Source organism: Helianthus annuus, chromosome 16, assembly GCF_002127325.2.
Source record: "Helianthus annuus cultivar XRQ/B chromosome 16, HanXRQr2.0-SUNRISE, whole genome shotgun sequence".
Classification (NCBI taxonomy): domain Eukaryota; kingdom Viridiplantae; phylum Streptophyta; class Magnoliopsida; order Asterales; family Asteraceae; genus Helianthus; species Helianthus annuus.
This window is the reverse complement of record NC_035448.2, coordinates 173,435,857-173,453,075: the sequence shown is the minus strand read 5'-3', so window position 1 is coordinate 173,453,075 and position 17,219 is coordinate 173,435,857. Positions and strand designations below refer to the sequence as shown.

The following is a 17,219-nucleotide window of genomic DNA, read 5'->3' as shown; positions in this document are numbered from 1 at the left end:
TGAATCGGATAAGAATTGAGTGAGTTATGCTCATTTTCGTGAAGGGGTGTCAATCTACTCGAACCCTTGCTTTCAGCTACGGTTTGGTGGATGTTTTGTGAGTTTTTAGGGTTGCAAAAGTGGTAGGGAGGCTGGTTATAAGTGGTATTTATAGGGGGAAGGATTAGGGTTTCAATGGGTTGGGCTTTGGAAGTGTTTAGAAGGGGTTACACCTTGAAACTAGCCCACAAAACCCAACTATATGGGCTGAATTTTGCTGAATTGGGGCTGCCATATTTCTTTATTTTTTTATTTTTTTTAAAACATTATAATGAGTAATTTTGTTAGTTAAGTTGTGTAATAATGTGCAACAATGTTTCCCCTAACTTGTAACAAGGTGAAATATGAAATAAAACATGATTTAACTAGGTAAAAAGTGTAATGTACAAGTTTTATTTACGAAGCAAGTTCCGTATTTTACAACGATTACAATGAAAGAATGGTTATAAGAACACAAGATTTCCAAAGTTAGAATTTCACGTAAGGTTTCTAAATGTAGGAAGTTTGAAAACGCAGGGCGTTACAGTCTCCCCTCCTTTAGGAAATTTCGTCCCGAAATTTATTCAAGAGGAAGGCTTGAAAGAGTTTTTGGCATAAAGGTGATCATTAAGAATTGAAACTTGGGAAGTTTGAAAGTTTTGAAAAGTACCAAATTTTGGAGAACATCAAGATAGATTTGCAAGGGGAAGTTTTTAAGGATAGTATAAAAAAATCATACTTTCGTAAAACCTGTTTATTGAGAGGAACGAAAATGTTTGTTACTTTAAATAAAGCAATAGAGAGATACTAAGTATAGTTACACAAGAATCAAGAATAGGGAGGCTATTTTATCGGTAATGAGGTAAGTTAGGACTCAAATGTTTAAACAAGCTGGATTGCGAACGAGTTTTGTATAAAATAATACGAGTATAGAATGAACGAATGGCTCTTAAAGAGTACAAGTATGTGAATAGCATAAGTGTTGGATAGTTGAACGTAGTGTGTTAAGGATGAAGTCTCGTCATGAATAATCGGATATAATGCGTTTGTGAGTTGCGTGAAGTTGTATTAGGTCCAAAAGGTCTGCAACACACTGAATTTCTCATGGCACGTTTTACGAAAGTTTGGTAACATGGTGAAAACACTTATATATAGGAAGTACCAGCGGCGTATCCACCATGTTTTAACCACATTACGTCCGTTTCATTACTCGGGGTCATGTTACGTTCCGTGTCTTACCATACACAGTAGTACACTCTATGGTTCTCATACGCCTATCACTATAATCCCGTGTGCACCCGTGATTATTTTGATCGTCACATGATCCGCATAGCTTGTACTAGTTGTGTATGAATCGGGGTATACATAAAAAAAATTAGAATGTGTACGTACAAGAATGTAGTATATAAGCAAGTCCATGTTTAAGTATGTGTGGGACCCACGCAAGCGAATCCCTCGGGTTGCGCTCGCGTATAGGTACGAATGTATGAATCATGAGTAAGGATGAAAGTATGAGCATAAGTTTAAGTATGAATACGCATGTATGTATGAGCATAAACATAAAACGTGTAAGTAGTATGTGTACAAGTAGAAGCGTAAAACGTATAAGTAGTATGCGTATAAGTACAAGCATAAGACGTGTGAACATAGGTGTAGGTATGAAAATTAAATATTGCGTATATGGTGTACGTTGAGACATTGCGGAGAAAAAAAAAGGTTAAGTATGTAGATGCGAACGATATAAATGATGTTATCGCGAGATATCGACTAAAATGTGTATGATGATGTGCATGTATAGTTGTTTAAACAAAACGTTGAGTTTGTCGAATCAAAATTAGATTGAGCTTGGTTTGAAAGGTAGAATATAGTTTGTATATGTAAAGGAACATAAAGTACTCATTGGTCATGCTTAACGTATTTTGTAATGATTGAAATGCTACTTTTGTTTAAAAAAAAGGAGTTCACGTATGTTGAAAATTGTCGGTCCCCATGAAGTCTTCTAGCCCACGTGTTTTGAAATTTGGATGACGAGTTAAGCGTTGTAGAGAAGGTTTTTTTTTTTTTTTTTTTTTTTTAAATAACGGGTTTGTTTCATTTGCATCAAAACATGAAAATTTTGGACTTTGAAAGTTCTTGTGAAAACGTCGACCCTTAGAAAAGAAATTTAGTAAAAGAACTTAATGATTGTTTAAAAATAATTTTAACAAAGGATTTATTGATGTTAGAAAGAGTATTTGGTAAACGGTCATATAACATCTATGAGGTCTTATAAGTAATTGAGAAAGGTTAGTTTGATTTCGATTAAGAGTGGAAGTCTCTAGTATGATGATATAATGTGAACGTGTTTCAGTTAATAAATCAGATGTGAAGTTCATGGGCAAGAGATTCATTAGACCGATCAAATTGATAGGTAGCATTTCGTAAGGTTTAGAAATTCGTGTAGTAAAACGGTAAATACATGATTAAGAATCTCGTGTATATGATTTGAGTGAAAATGGATGGTAGAATAAGAAGTACGTTTGATAAACAATGTATTTTGAAATCGGTATAAGTAGGTATTTTGAATAATGATAAATGATTTAGGTATAAAACATGATCGGGTTTGCATAATAAAATATTTTGAAAGAGAAGTTTTGGGTAACGGTCACCTAAGTAAGGGAATCACCCCTAACTCGTTGGTGAAGTCGTTTTAAGGGAAGAGGGGTGGAGTCAATCGTCAAGGTAAGGAAGTCACTCCAATCTCGATGATACCTCTCCACTAGTTGTTACAAGGAATATGAATTTAAATTATATGAAAATCATGCATATATAAATGTATCGAAAAGGTTCGATATGTTGTGCGTGTGAAAAGAGAAATCAAATGTAAACTCGAGGTTGAAAGATTGCATCGTATAAAATGAACAATAGAAACACATGTTTGACCCAAGTTTGGAGTGTTCCAAATGGAACTTTGACTAACCAAAGTGGTCGAAAAGTCTTTTGAATTTGAGGAGCATGCTTTGGCCTAATAGGTAAAATACTCTCGCCGACAAGTCGGTTAACGGTATTTACCCTTCCGGTTACTACATGTCCCAAATCAATCGAAATTTCGAGACTTGGCGGGATTTATGAAAAAATCAAGGAGTGGAACTAGTCGACAAGGTGCGGGTTTCACCCCTATCTTGACGATTTCGTATCCTAAGTGTGGTTGGTACTCGTCGGGTCAAAATTTAAATTTCGACATGTTGACGAGGGTCCACTAGAATTTGAAATTTGAGATTTGCCATTTAGATGTGGATTTCACTCCTAGCTCAATGGCGATATCTCGTGTAAAAAGAAGAATAGATAGATTGAGAGTCGTTCACTAAATTGTGGGTTTCACGCCTATTTTGGTGAATTCGTCTCATTTGTACAATATGAGTGTTGTCGGATTTAGAATAATCGAGTAAAATGCATGAGGGAAGTGTGTGTTGAAGGAAATACACAAGCAAGTATAAACACATAAGAAAGCATATCAAGAATGGTACTTAAATAATGAAATGATAAAACAAGTGTTAACACATAATAGAACAAGCTTTAATGCGTACGAATAACATGTCAAATATTACACATGAGTAACATACATGTTTAAAAGAGCATAAATAAATAACAAATAAGGTATCATGTAATAGTCCAAGCAAAGCATACGAATAAGGCTCAAAAACTATAGACTAGGTGAAAGCATTCCTACTTTTCCTAATTCCCTATAGTTATGGCTCTAATACCAATCTGTCACACCCCAACCAATGGCGGAAACATCGGGATGAGACGAAGTGTGAAGATTGCTAGAGTCATCATAACGCTATTTGTGACAATATTTAATAAACCGATTTCATTTCATAATTCTTTTGTCAACATTACAAAGAAATCAAATAACATCAAGTTCAAAGGAAATACAATACAACATAATCAACATTGATACAACGATTAAACCTAAACGTCTATATGTGTATCTAGGCATCAACGCTACTTCATTTCATAGCATCATCGTCCTCAACCTGTAACATGTTTAAAATAATGTTCAATGCAAAAGCAAAGGCGAGTATACAAGTTTGGTACATACATAGCATAAGATAAAAGTGTGAACAATCCCTCATAGCAAGCATGCGATTCAAGATAAACATTAAATATGGCATGTGTCTAACATATCAAACCAAGAAAACGCAACTTGCTCATGACATAACCAAAGTTTCAGTAGAGGCGGGTCGTTAATCCTATAGCGCTACATATGTCAAGGTTTGGCTCGTACGAAGTTAATGATAAGTTCTACACATAAGAATCACCCAAATTTAAAGTATCAAGCCATCACATATACAAGCATGTTATAGGAATGTTCATGTATTTAGACAAAAGTTCATGTGTAAGTTTCAATAGGTAAACATGTTACACCCCAAAAGTGATAAAAGTAAAAAGGGGGAATACGAGTATACTCACAAAGTTTGCATATGTTTTCCGATTATCCAATTGTTGACGAGTAGAGATTTAGAGTCCGAATGTATAAGGGTTAAAGTTCAAGTATGTTTAGAGTCGAGATTCGGTGTTTAAAACAACATAAAAATAAGATATGAGAATAACATGGAAAATAATCATTTAGTACATATGATGTTTGTTCTTGACACTAGGAAACTCGAAGGAGTTTAGATGTTTTCATGGAACAAGGTTCCATTAGAATCGTGACAAGTTATCATAGTCTAGGATGATGTAATCTAGTACCCCGACATATGAACACTAGTTCATCATCAAAGATTCGATTATTCGAATAATATATTTAGGTTATATAATATATGTCCAATAGTTCAAGCATGAGGTAGAAGATTAAAATCTTCATTTTGGTACCTCTAAATGTCATAGAAGTCATGTAGGAGGTAGGAAGATCAAGTCTTCCATTTAGGCACCTCTATGTGTTCACCACTACACTTGATGTAAAAAAAACAACCAAGGAGGGTCATGAACATACAATAAAGAATAAGAAATATACACACTAACTAAGAGAAATCATCAAATCATGTGAGGATTGTATGTTTGGACAACCCAAGTTGTTCCATAATCACTCATGTATCAAAGACAAAGTTTGACATGGCTTGTGGGTTAAAAACCCTAAACAAAACACCAAGTTTATGAGGTTTAATCCTCTGATTTTAAATGTCTCAACCTTGTTTTTAAGCTTAACCAACCATGGGATAAGTTGTAAGCATTAGGACATAGGTATGAGATGTGTTGGACACAAGTTGCATAGGTTTAAACAAGTTTTTGATGAACATAAAAACAAACAGAAAGTTTATGGACTATTTCGGGGCATTTCCAGGTCTGATTTCTCCAAGGAGAAGTCTAGGAATCGAACCCCATGATTATACAAGCAAGTAGGAAAAAGAATCGAGTGAATCGGATAAGAATTGAGTGAGTTATGCTCATTTTCGTGAAGGGGTGTCAATCTACTCGAACCCTTGCTTTCAGCTACGGTTTGGTGGATGTTTTGTGAGTTTTTAGGGTTGCAAAAGTGGTAGGGAGGCTGGTTATAAGTGGTATTTATAGGGGGAAGGATTAGGGTTTCAATGGGTTGGGCTTTGGAAGTGTTTAGAAGGGGTTACACCTTGAAACTAGCCCACAAAACCCAACTATATGGGCTGAATTTTGCTGAATTGGGGCTGCCATATTTCTTTATTTTTTTATTTTTTTTAAAACATTATAATGAGTAATTTTGTTAGTTAAGTTGTGTAATAATGTGCAACAATGTTTCCCCTAACTTGTAACAAGGTGAAATATGAAATAAAACATGATTTAACTAGGTAAAAAGTGTAATGTACAAGTTTTATTTACGAAGCAAGTTCCGTATTTTACAACGATTACAATGAAAGAATGGTTATAAGAACACAAGATTTCCAAAGTTAGAATTTCACGTAAGGTTTCTAAATGTAGGAAGTTTGAAAACGCATGCGTTACAGCTGAGTAGATTAATTAATCTGTTAATTAAATTAAGTATGATTAATTAATTAGTTAATCAAGATTAATTAAGTTAATCCAGACTAATTAAGCTAAACTAGATTAATTAAGCTAAGTACAATTAATTAATATTAAGCAGGATTCATTAATCAGCTTAACAAGATTTATTAAACACCTAAATAAATAAATATACATATATATAATAGATAATATCAAAGGAAGGTGCTAAGAGGGTGTAAGAGGATAGATATAAGTGAATAGGAAGCTTCCTAGAAGATGCATAAGTAACTTCCTAGAAAAGCTATAGGAAACTTCCTAGAACTTTCATACTTCTTGCCTATAAATAGGAAGCTTAGGAATTCATTTCCTTTGTTCATTTCTTTCTTCTTTTCTCTATACGTTGGTGTTCTAACCAATAATCACCGATGCGATGCTCTGTCCGATCGATTCCTGAACCATCCAACGAATACCGAAGTGCTGTGCTTTGTGAATTTCGTTAAACGGATGCCAAAGTATTATACTTTGAGAGTTCGTTAAATGGATGCCAAAGTACTATACTTTGTGATTTCGGTAAACGGAATCCAAAGTGTTACACTTTGTGAAATTCGTTAAGGTTCGAATCTCGTGACTACCGTTAAGGTTTGATTTGGGTTTTACACAAATACGTATTCCATTCTGTTAAACTATATGTTTAACTACCAAGAATACTCCCAACTACACACTCACAATCAAACAAACTATTAAATCATCAGAAGATCCAGAATAATAAAATGCATGCTTAATTATCGGAAGAAGTAGAATCAAGAAGCTTGTTAACTCAATCTTGCATGCTTATAAAGTGAGTCATTCCTCTTTTATAAACTCTTTTCTCACAGTTTGTGAGTCAACTGTTTTACAAAACTCCAAGTTATTTTCAAAGTTATAATTACAGTGATTAAGTCTATGTAATCACCAAGTTACAGCCGGTATGTGGGGTTTTGTATACTTTACTTATTTCCCATCACACTTGGACAAACGGGTGGCCAAGGGGTGATCTGACCACAGTCACAGACACCATTGGACAAATGGGCTAGCCAATGGATGGTCGAGTGACAAATACTGTGGGTAGTTGGTTTGATATCAGAAACATTGTAATTCCCCTTAATACTGTAGATTATAACAAATGTGTCGTTTTCAGTAAAATGAATGATTCACTCAGTATTTCCCGCTGACAAAACCTTTTTAAAACACGTTTCAGGTAATTACAGTAGATTGGCGTAAGGATTGGATCCGGCACTGAAAGGACTTCAAGAAGTGGCTTATTTTATTAATTAAATCAAATTAAGAAATATTGTTTTTATTAAAAGCTACCTTTGTAAAACATGGAATTTATTCCATCTATTTAAATAAAATCCGGTGTTTCTAAACTCTGATATTTTTCCTAACTCACGGTCCTGATGAAATTTTCGCTGCAATGTTTTTCAAAATAATCACCGGTACCACTGGACTGCTCACGGCACCGATTCCGGCCAGGATGGGGTCGGGGGTCGTGACATTGAGTGCCTTGAACATTGGCCCTGTGAAAGCGTTTAATATCATGAGGACATTGTAAGGTGGGTTTGACAAGGTTGGGGCAACCAAAAACGATTTTAAAAATTTCAAGCGAGACCTGAACAGGTATATATCGAAGTTTGATGCTGATATGATGATTAAACGGCTTTTGAGGAAGGAAGAGTACATGCCTAACTTTTCAATGGAGTATATAACAGACGAGAATGGAGTTTTAAGGGGTTTGTTTTGGGCAGATGAAGATGCCAAAAGGAATTTTTCTGTGTTTGGTGATGTTGTTTCATTTGATGCCACATATCGTCGTAACAAGTAAGTTTGTTAATTATTATATTTATTTTGGGTTTTACAGCTTATTTTTCTTAAGTATGTGTAATTCATTTTTATGGTGTTTTTATTACGTATTTGTTTTATAGGTACAACATGATGTTTGTTCCATTTACCGGCATCGACAATCACAATTGCAACGTTACTCTTGGTGCCGCTATAATAGGAAACGAAACTGCTGAAACTTACAGTTGGTTGCTAAATGTGTTTCGTCAAGCATTTGGCCGTGCCCCTCCGGTGATTGTCACCGACCAAGACCCAGCCATGAAGAAGGCTATCGAAGATACATGGCCCGAGAGTAGACATAGGCTCTGCATGTGGCACATCATGGACAAGCTTTCTGCTAAGGTGTTTAGTTGTTCCTCCTTTTAACCTTTCTTACTACTTTTTAAATACTTTTTGGTGATTATGGTGTTATATGTTATTCAATAGTGTTTTAGGTTGGTGCTTCAATCTGCAATAATACAGATTTCAAAAAGAGGTTGTGTGCCATTGTGTGGACCGATTCAATTATACCAGTTAAGTTTGAAAGTGAGTGGGCTACCATAATGAACGATTTTAACTTGGTTGATCATGAGTGGCTGCAGTCACTTTACCAAATCAGGGATACTTGGATACCAGCTTATTATCGTGAGGAGGTCATGTCCGGGCTTATGCGTACCTCTTCTCGTTCAGAGAGCGAGAACCATTTCTTTGGACAGTTCTGTAACCCGGGTTGCACACTTGTCGAATTTCTCGGGCATTTTGATTCTGCTATTGAAGCTCAGAGACATGAGCACAGGAAGAATGACCATGACACCAGAAATACAAACGCTAAAATATGGGCTGAAGACTTTGTTTTGGAGGATCAAGCGTCCAGGATATACACACGCACTATATTTTTTGACCAGCAGTTGGAGATACAAAACGGTATACACAGATGTGCTATCGGAAAGTGGGAAAACATGGGTGACTTCGTTAACTTTTTTGTGAAGGACTGGGAACAACCATGCACTACTTTCTTCGAGGTATACACATGATGTTTTGTAGTGTTATTGATGTGCGTGAACTGTGTTATATTTTTGATGTATATTTAAGCCCTTTTTACACTTTTAGCCAAGTTTTAAATTTATAAAACACGATATTCACTAACACTAAACACACATATGGGCAAGTGCACCCATCGTGGACGTAGTATAGTGTTGGTAAGATACCGAGGTCGTCCAAGGACACAAGAGCTTTTAATACCGGTTTATCCTCAACGTCTAATCAAATCAAAAAGTGAGAATTAAGTTATTAAACTAAGAAAAATAAAAACTAACTAAATGCTGAAAATAAAAATAAAGTAAAAACAGATAGACAAGATGAATCACTTGGATCCGACACGTGTATTAGTATAACCTTTGATTATTTTCGCACTTTTGCACTTGTTTAAGAGATTATCTTAGTTATTGTAGTAGGCCCCTCTTTTGAAGGCGACGTTACCCTCAACCCAGTAGTTTGAGTCAGCAAGGATACAATCCTAAAGGGTCGGATTATTGAAAGATAATGAATTAAGTTATTAATGCAAATTGTGGTAGGCCCCGCTTCTGGCAGTGACGTTACCCTCGGCTAAGTAGTCTGAGTCAGCAGGGATACAGTCCTAAATAGCCGGGTTATAGTATTAATAGTAGTTAGCTTATGAGGGGGTCAAAGAGTTTGGATCCCCGCCATCCAATACCTATGGGCATTGAAGGAGATCCTACTAAATTTGACCCAGGTCCCAAGCAGGACCTCTAAACGCTAAACAAGGGCAAGACCTTTACCAAACCGTTCCCTTAACCCCCGACCAGGTAGCCAACATACCTCCATATAGACCGTGGAGATATGAATGGTGAAAATCTTTTATTTTATATAGACAGTAAAATAATGCGAAGACACCACGGACAAACGATAAGGAAAGATCACCTTCAACATAAGTAACTAGTTATTAAAGTCATTAATACAAAACCAAATAAAAAGTGCAAAAGATTAAAAATAAAAAGTATTATACTAAACACTTGTCTTCACCAAGTGATGTAAGAGACTTAGGCAAACATGGCCTTGATTGTCAAGAACTCTTACGATCAATCTTGGATCCCGAGACGACTCACACACTCTACGATGGACAATGGATGATGGTGGTGGATGATGGTTTATGGTGGTGATGGGTGGTGGATGAAGTGTGAGAGAGGTGGTGTGCCAAGGGATGAGAGAGAATGAAGCCAAGCTCCTCTATTTATAGGCTGAACAGAAGGCTGGACACGGCCCCGTGTCCGCTGGACACGGCCCCGTGCCCGTCTGACATTCTCTCACTTCATTAATTGTAATTGCGAATTACAATTAATGCGCCTGGTGTACTTTCACCACGCCCCCGTGCTCGCTGGACACGGCCCCGTGGTGGGCAATGGAAGCTTCTACTGGTTTGTCTTTTCTGCTGCTTCCTGGGCACGCCCCCGTGTTCGCTGGACACGGGGCGTGTTCAGACTCTGTTTCTTCTCCTTTGCCTTGGGAGGTGCCGTTGAGGGTCCGGGCAGTCCACTTTTGTTCCTTTTCTTGTATTTATGGTAGAATTAGTTGTCTTTTTGCTTCTTTTGTGATTTTGAGCTCATTTCATCCTGAAAATACAAAAGGAAGACAAAAACACTCTTTTTCCAACATTAGTACTTAAAAAGGGTTAGTTTTATGCCTTAATTGATGTGATTTATATGTTGCATTTTTCACACATCAAATACCCCCACACTTGAACTTTTGCTTGTCCTCAAGCAAAACTCTTTAAATGTGGCTTACACTCCCAAATGGAATAGGTAGAAGAGAAGTTTTTTAGCTTGTCCTAGAGTGTCGGGAATCCAAGGTTTTTATAGGTTTTATTTTTATTTATTTACAATCCTATTCGTTATGATTTATTTTGAACGTTTCATAAGATGAATTACTTATTTGGGCATAGCATGCCTTATTAAAATTCCATTTATATACAAGTTCACATACCTCACGGGAGATCACTCAACACTCGGCCGAAGGTGTATATTTTAGTGAATCACTCGAGAGCGGCACGGAACTTACATCTTCCATAGGCTTGCCAAGCAATCAATCCTCCTCCTTTTTAACTTTTTACCTTTGTAAATATCAAGAGGACTTTTGGGGTGAAGGCTTGGGTTTAAAGGTGGGTGGTTGGTTAGTGGTTAGTAAAAAGGGCGAAAATCGTAACAAGCGTCGGTTTTCGTGAAGTACCTTGTTTTTAGTGACTTTTTATTTTGAAGTATTTCTCCAAACAAGCTTTTGTAGCTTTTGTTTGTTTTTGACTTCATCATCATCATTTTTTTTTTCAACCGTCACATAAAAAGGTGAGTTTACGAAAAAGCGAACTTGTTACTAAAATAAAAAATTAAAAAGGTTTTTTTGGTGGGTAAAAAGGGTTTTGGGGTAATGAAATGAAAGGTTTAGGCTCAAAGGGGCTATCTAGGGGGATTTTGGGTAGGTAAAAAAAATGAAAAATAATGGTTTTGAAAGAAAAATGGTTAGTCCTAATGCCTCCATCATTTACTTACTTGGGTTTAAGTTGGTAAGGACCGGGAATGTATCGTCGTGGCAAGTTTTAGATTTGTAAGGACCGAGCGGCTATTCACACAAGAAACGAAAAATGAGCATTTAATCTAAATATGTGTATTTTTATGCTCAATAAAGGCTCAAAACTCACTTTTGTGGGAATGGGTTTTTAATGTGACCAAGCATATATAATCGAATTTTTAACTAGACTTGTTATACCGTTTCATAATTTTCTTATGTTGGTTCTTTTTTTATCACGACGCTATCGGTTGTAAACTTGTAAAAATATAACCTTTTTAGAACTTGTTATTCCCAACTTAAACTAAGACAAGTAAATAAAAAAATGAAAAAGTTTTTGAAAAAAATTTGGGGTGTTTAGCGGTTCCAATAGAGTTTTGTGTAAGGCTTGTGTTTAGGATTTTGCAAAATTTCAAGGTTTTAGCATCCCCCCCACACTTAAATTACACATTGTCCTCAATGTGTCCAAAAATAAAGTTTTTGGTTGATTAGAATGTATAAAAGTGTGTTAAAAAGCAAAGATTTATGTTACTGGCATCCTGGACACGGCCCCGTGTTGACCGGGCACGGCCCCGTGGTCAAGTGCCAGTAACAAAAATTACAGAATTGAAACAGAAGCCTGGACACGGGGGCGTGTCCGCTGAACACGGCCCGTGTCCAGTTACCTGAACTGGGTGATTTTCTGCAGGGGCTCAGCACGGGGCCGTGTTGGTTGGGCACGGCCCGTGTTGAGCCTTCTGTGATGGAGATTTTTGTCGGGTTGCTCTGTTCTTCGTGCATGGTTCCATTTTTCTCGTTCCCTTTTTCATCCATTACCACCATGAGTGTGTTTTATTCTCAAAACAACCATCAATCTTAAAAATCATCATAACATTGCTAATAGAGAGACATTACATTAAGTTAGCTAAATAACTAAGGGATACATAAGGTTATCATAAGGGTTCTACTTATTTAGGAAAATTTCGGGAATAGCTTCCCGATGTAGTAACTCTTCCTAGCCGATGACTCCTCGGTTGTTACTCAAAGCCATTCTTCTATCTCCCTTGGGAGGTAGAAGGTAGCTTCATTCTCTTCCGTGTCTCGGGGAGGAACGCTCACCGGGACTCCTTGCACCACCCTTTGTTGAGGTACTTGGTGCATGGCGTGCCATTCGGCTGGAATGATGACCTCGGGTACTACATTCCACGCCCTTTGGGTTATCACTGGAACCAAAGGCGGGGAAGCGAGAAGGTTTAACCTTTGGTGCAGGAGGTTTACTTCTCGCAGGCAGCCCTCCAAACCTACCGTCAGATGATTAATACGGTCCACCAATGCTTCCTCTACCCCCGTCATTTCGTCTATGGCTTCCTTCAAAGCGTAAACGTAGTTTACTAGGGAATCCTCCGCCGTGGACGATCTTCTTCCATTTCGGTTATTTCTTGAAGATGTTCCGCTGTTTCTGCTGGCCATTTTCTGCGAAATAAACCGAAGATAACTAAACTCTTGCAAAACAGTACCTCGAACACGGCCCCGTGCTTAGTGAGCACGGCCCGTGTTCAGCTGTCTGCAGGACTTTTTTGTCTATCGATTCCAGGTTTTTAAATTATTTTAATACACTTTTATTGTGTTTTAAGCTCAGATAATTTAAAACAAAGTTATAGAACTAACTTTAGACAAGAATCCGTAGAAAAAGTTCCTACAAACTTTTCATAGAAGGTTGGAATCATGGGTTTCCAAGCTTCCATGGAGGTAAGGTTTGAAAAATTTTTGGAAGAAGGAGAAATGAACAAAAGTGGAAAAGACAAGAGGGTCCTTAGGAACCTTCTTTTAGCACTTACCTAGGATGGTATATGTGAAGATCCCTGGAATCTCTGCTTGGTGAAGTGGTCAAAAATGAGCAGGATTCAGGCTGCATTTAAAGAAAACGACAGCACACTGGACACGGCCCCGTGTCCGCTGGACACGGCCCCGTGTGCAGAAAAAATCCTGACACATTTTGTCCGTATTCTGACAGAATCAACAGAGAATCTTCTGAGTGAGCACGGGGGCGTGTTGACCGGGCACGGCCCCGTGTCGGCAGGCTGTTTTATGGAGTTTTGTCTTTACTAAGGAACTAATCTATATCGGGTGGCTCTTGACTTGTTGGAACAACCCCAAAGTGCCTAAGATACCTTAATTGTCCTATACTAAGGCGAGAACGCAAGAGGTTGTCGGTGAGGGTAATTCCTATTTTCATTCTAGGTGGACAAGTCCAACCCTTTCCCGGGCTCTCGTTAAAGAAGGTGTATGCCGAATCGCTCAGGTCTATGTATGCATCGAACGAAGTCGATGGGGAGTCCTTCACGGCACAATCGGCACATGGACGACTATCGTCCGCGTCTTTTCTAGGTAAGAAGGTATTTTCGGGAGCAACGAGGTTGTCGGAATGCGGTTCCAACATTTCCTCATGGTCATCATCTTGGGAGGGATCTAAAAAATCCTTCCTAAGTTCTTTTGACCAATTGAGAAGTAGTTCTTCTAATTGAAATAACTCATCAAGGAGCATTTCTCCTAGAATATCTGGCTGGGCGCATTCGAGGGAGAAATAGTGCTTATTTTTACTTTCGCCCCTCTTAAGGTTACAAGGAATCGGTGGGTCTATATAGTGGGGCCTATAAGTGAGGAAAAAACATTTTAATTCCTCATGTTCGCCTCCACATATTCGACACCACAAACCATAAGAGTGCCGAAAGTAAAAAGAATTACTATCACTCATGTTTGTGTCAGAAATTACCAACCGCCGGGATCTAACGGTTCTGTTTTCAGCAACTGAATCTTGGGCACGGGGGCGTGTTGAGTGGACACGGCCCCGTGTTCAGCCTACTGTCTGATTTAAAACAGGATTGCCAGTTCCAATGATTGAGCACGGGGCGTGTTCAGCGGGCACGGCCCCGTGTTGAGCTCTGCATAAGCTAAAAATCTAAGAAAAAATCCTAAAAAATTAAAGAAAAATAAAAATATGATTAGGCCGTTGATTCCTAACTTTCTTAAAATCCTTGTGTCCCCGGCAGCGGCGCCAAAAACTTGATGTGCGTGAAGTGTGTTATATTTTTGATGTATATTTAAGCCCTTTTTACACTTTTAGCCAAGTTTTAAATTTATAAAACACGATATTCACTAACACTAAACACACATATGGGCAAGTGCACCCATCGTGGACGTAGTATAGTGTTGGTAAGATACCGAGGTCGTCCAAGGACACAAGAGCTTTTAATACCGGTTTATCCTCAACATCTAATCAAATCAAAAAGTGAGAATTAAGTTATTAAACTAAGAAAAATAAAAACTAACTAAATGCTGAAAATAAAAATAAAGTAAAAACAGATAGACAAGATGAATCACTTGGATCCGACATGTGTATTAGTATAACCTTTGATTATTTTCGCACTTTTGCACTTGTTTAAGAGATTATCTTAGTTATTGTAGTAGGCCCCTCTTTTGAAGGCGACGTTACCCTCAACCCAGTAGTTTGAGTCAGCAAGGATACAATCCTAAAGGGTCGGATTATTGAAAGATAATGAATTAAGTTATTAATGCAAATTGTGGTAGGCCCCGCTTCTGGCGGTGACGTTACCCTCGGCTAAGTAGTCTGAGTCAGCAGGGATACAGTCCTAAATAGTCAGGTTATAGTATTAATAGTAGTTAGCTTATGAGGGGGTCAAAGAGTTTGGATCCCCACCATCCAATACCTATGGGCATTGAAGGAGATCCTACTAAATTTGACCCAGGTCCCAAGCAGGACCTCTAAACGCTGAACAAGGGCAAGAACTTTACCAAACTGTTCCCTTAACCCCCGACCAGGTAGCCAACATACCTCCATATAGACCGTGGAGATATGAATGGTGAAAATCTTTTATTTTATATAGACAGTAAAATAATGCCAAGACACCACGGACAAACGATAAGGAAAGATCACCTTCAACATAAGTAACTAGTTATTAAAGTCATTAATACAAAACCAAATAAAAAGTGCAAAAGATTAAAAATAAAAAGTATTATACTAAACACTTGTCTTCACCAAGTGATGTAAGAGACTTAGGCAAACATGGCCTTGATTGTCAAGAACTCTTACGATCAATCTTGGATCCCGAGACGACTCACACACTCTACGATGGACAATGGATGATGGTGGTGGATGATGGTTTATGGTGGTGGTGGGTGGTGGATGAAGTGTGAGAGAGGTGGTGTGCCAAGGGATGAGAGAGAATGAAGCCAAGCTCCTCTATTTATAGGCTGGACACGGCCCCGTGTCCGCTGGACACGGCCCCGTGCCCGTCTGACATTCTCTCACTTCATTAATTGTAATTGCGAATTACAATTAATGCGCCTGGTGTACTTTCACCACGCCCCCGTGCTCGCTGGACACGGCCCCGTGGTGGGCAATGGAAGCTTCTACTGGTTTGTCTTTTCTGCTGCTTCCTGGGCACGCCCCCGTGTTCGCTGGACACGGGGCGTGTTCAGACTCTGTTTCTTCTCCTTTGCCTTGGGAGGTGCCGTTGAGGGTCCGGGCAGTCCACTTTTGTTCCTTTTCTTGTATTTATGGTAGAATTAGTTGTCTTTTTGCTTCTTTTGTGATTTTGAGCTCATTTCATCCTGAAAATACAAAAGGAAGACAAAAACACTCTTTTTCCAACATTAGTACTTAAAAAGGGTTAGTTTTATGCCTTAATTGATGTGATTTATATGTTGCATTTTTCACACATCAGTTATTCTTGAAAATTGTATAGATCTTGGTGATTTCCAGTTGCATATGGTGTTTTATAGTGTTATTTACGACAACTTTATAATTTCTAATGGTGTTTTATAGGTTATGATGCGGGAGGACGACATGACTGTGTATTGTACATGCAAAAGATTTGAACAGTTTGGGTTGTTGTGCTCACACATCTTTTGTGTGCTAAGGATGCTTGACATTAGGGAATTTCCACAACGCTATATATTACGACGTTGGACTCGGGAGGCTGTTCCAAATAGTGCCCCTGGTGCTATTCTAGGTATCAATGAGACTGAGGATCGTTATAATGAAGTTAACCGTGTTGTACGTGAGATCACATATTCTACAGAGTCGGTTATTAATCAGCTTGTCACCAACTTTGATGCGCTATGCTCGTTCAGGGACCATGTTGTTAATTATTTCAAAACTGCGGATGAGTCTGTCGTCAATGCTCCACCTAAGAGCCGTCGTGAAAGGTTTGCAGAAATTACTGGTAACACAAAACCATCAGAAGCAACCGTTCGTGTTCCCATTGGAACAAGATTCAAAGGTATGGGTAAGCCTAAACGGATGAAGTCCAAACGTGAAATTGCATTAAGTCAGTTGGGTAAAAAGAGCCGTCAATGTCAAAACTGTTTTAGATACGGTCATAACAGACGTACTTGCAAAAACCCTACCCGGACTAAAGAACAAGCTATGGCCGAGGATAACGGTGAAGAAGCTGATGAAGTTGACGAGGAGGAAGATGAATGGGAGGAAGTTGAAGAAGATATGGATGAACAAGATGAGGATGCATTAGACGAGGAGGATGGGGAAGAGGGGTAGTAAGTTATTTAGAGATGTCTAAAAATTTCGTTATTTTTAACGTACTTCCTTCTTGTTTCGTACATTGCTAGGTTTTTTATCGTTTTTCGGATTCGCATACACTCATGGATTTATTTTGTTTGCTTTTGTTCGAATTATAATATTACCAGTGACAATGGTTTATATATTGTTTCTGTTAAATATGTTTGTTTTTTGTTAACCAATGCTGTTATTTTTTGTTCAGTGTGTTTTATTATGTATGTTGCAATTTGAA

General features: G+C 38.0%; 2 protein-coding genes across 2 annotated transcripts; both read left to right on the top strand.

Moving 5' to 3' along the window:
• The first annotated feature begins 7,388 nt into the window (after window positions 1-7,388).
• On the top strand, window positions 7,389-8,937 carry LOC110920027 (protein FAR1-RELATED SEQUENCE 5-like). Its single transcript, XM_022164269.2, has 3 exons — window positions 7,389-7,833; window positions 7,938-8,196; window positions 8,281-8,937. The coding sequence occupies exons 1-3, from the start codon at window positions 7,658-7,660 to the stop codon at window positions 8,395-8,397; spliced, it is 552 nt and encodes a 183-aa protein (XP_022019961.2). The 5' UTR covers window positions 7,389-7,657; the 3' UTR covers window positions 8,398-8,937.
• LOC118479227 (protein FAR1-RELATED SEQUENCE 5-like) lies at window positions 8,397-16,966 on the top strand. The gene is made up of 2 exons (XM_035985665.1): window positions 8,397-8,855; window positions 16,235-16,966. The coding sequence occupies exons 1-2, from the start codon at window positions 8,397-8,399 to the stop codon at window positions 16,964-16,966; spliced, it is 1,191 nt and encodes a 396-aa protein (XP_035841558.1).
• Window positions 16,967-17,219: the final 253 nt, after the last annotated feature.

Excerpts from the sequence above, each read along its gene's own strand:
- LOC110920027 (XM_022164269.2), top strand. The coding sequence starts at position 7,658 with ATGATGATTAAACGGCTTTTGAGGAAGGAAGAGTACATGCCTAACTTT. Across the intron at positions 7,834-7,937 it reads GCCACATATCGTCGTAACAA|GTACAACATGATGTTTGTTC; the intron begins GTAAGTTTGTTA and ends TTTGTTTTATAG. Across the intron at positions 8,197-8,280 it reads TGGACAAGCTTTCTGCTAAG|TGTTTTAGGTTGGTGCTTCA; the intron begins GTGTTTAGTTGT and ends GTTATTCAATAG.
- LOC118479227 (XM_035985665.1), top strand. The coding sequence starts at position 8,397 with ATGAACGATTTTAACTTGGTTGATCATGAGTGGCTGCAGTCACTTTAC. Across the intron at positions 8,856-16,234 it reads CATGCACTACTTTCTTCGAG|GTTATGATGCGGGAGGACGA; the intron begins GTATACACATGA and ends GGTGTTTTATAG.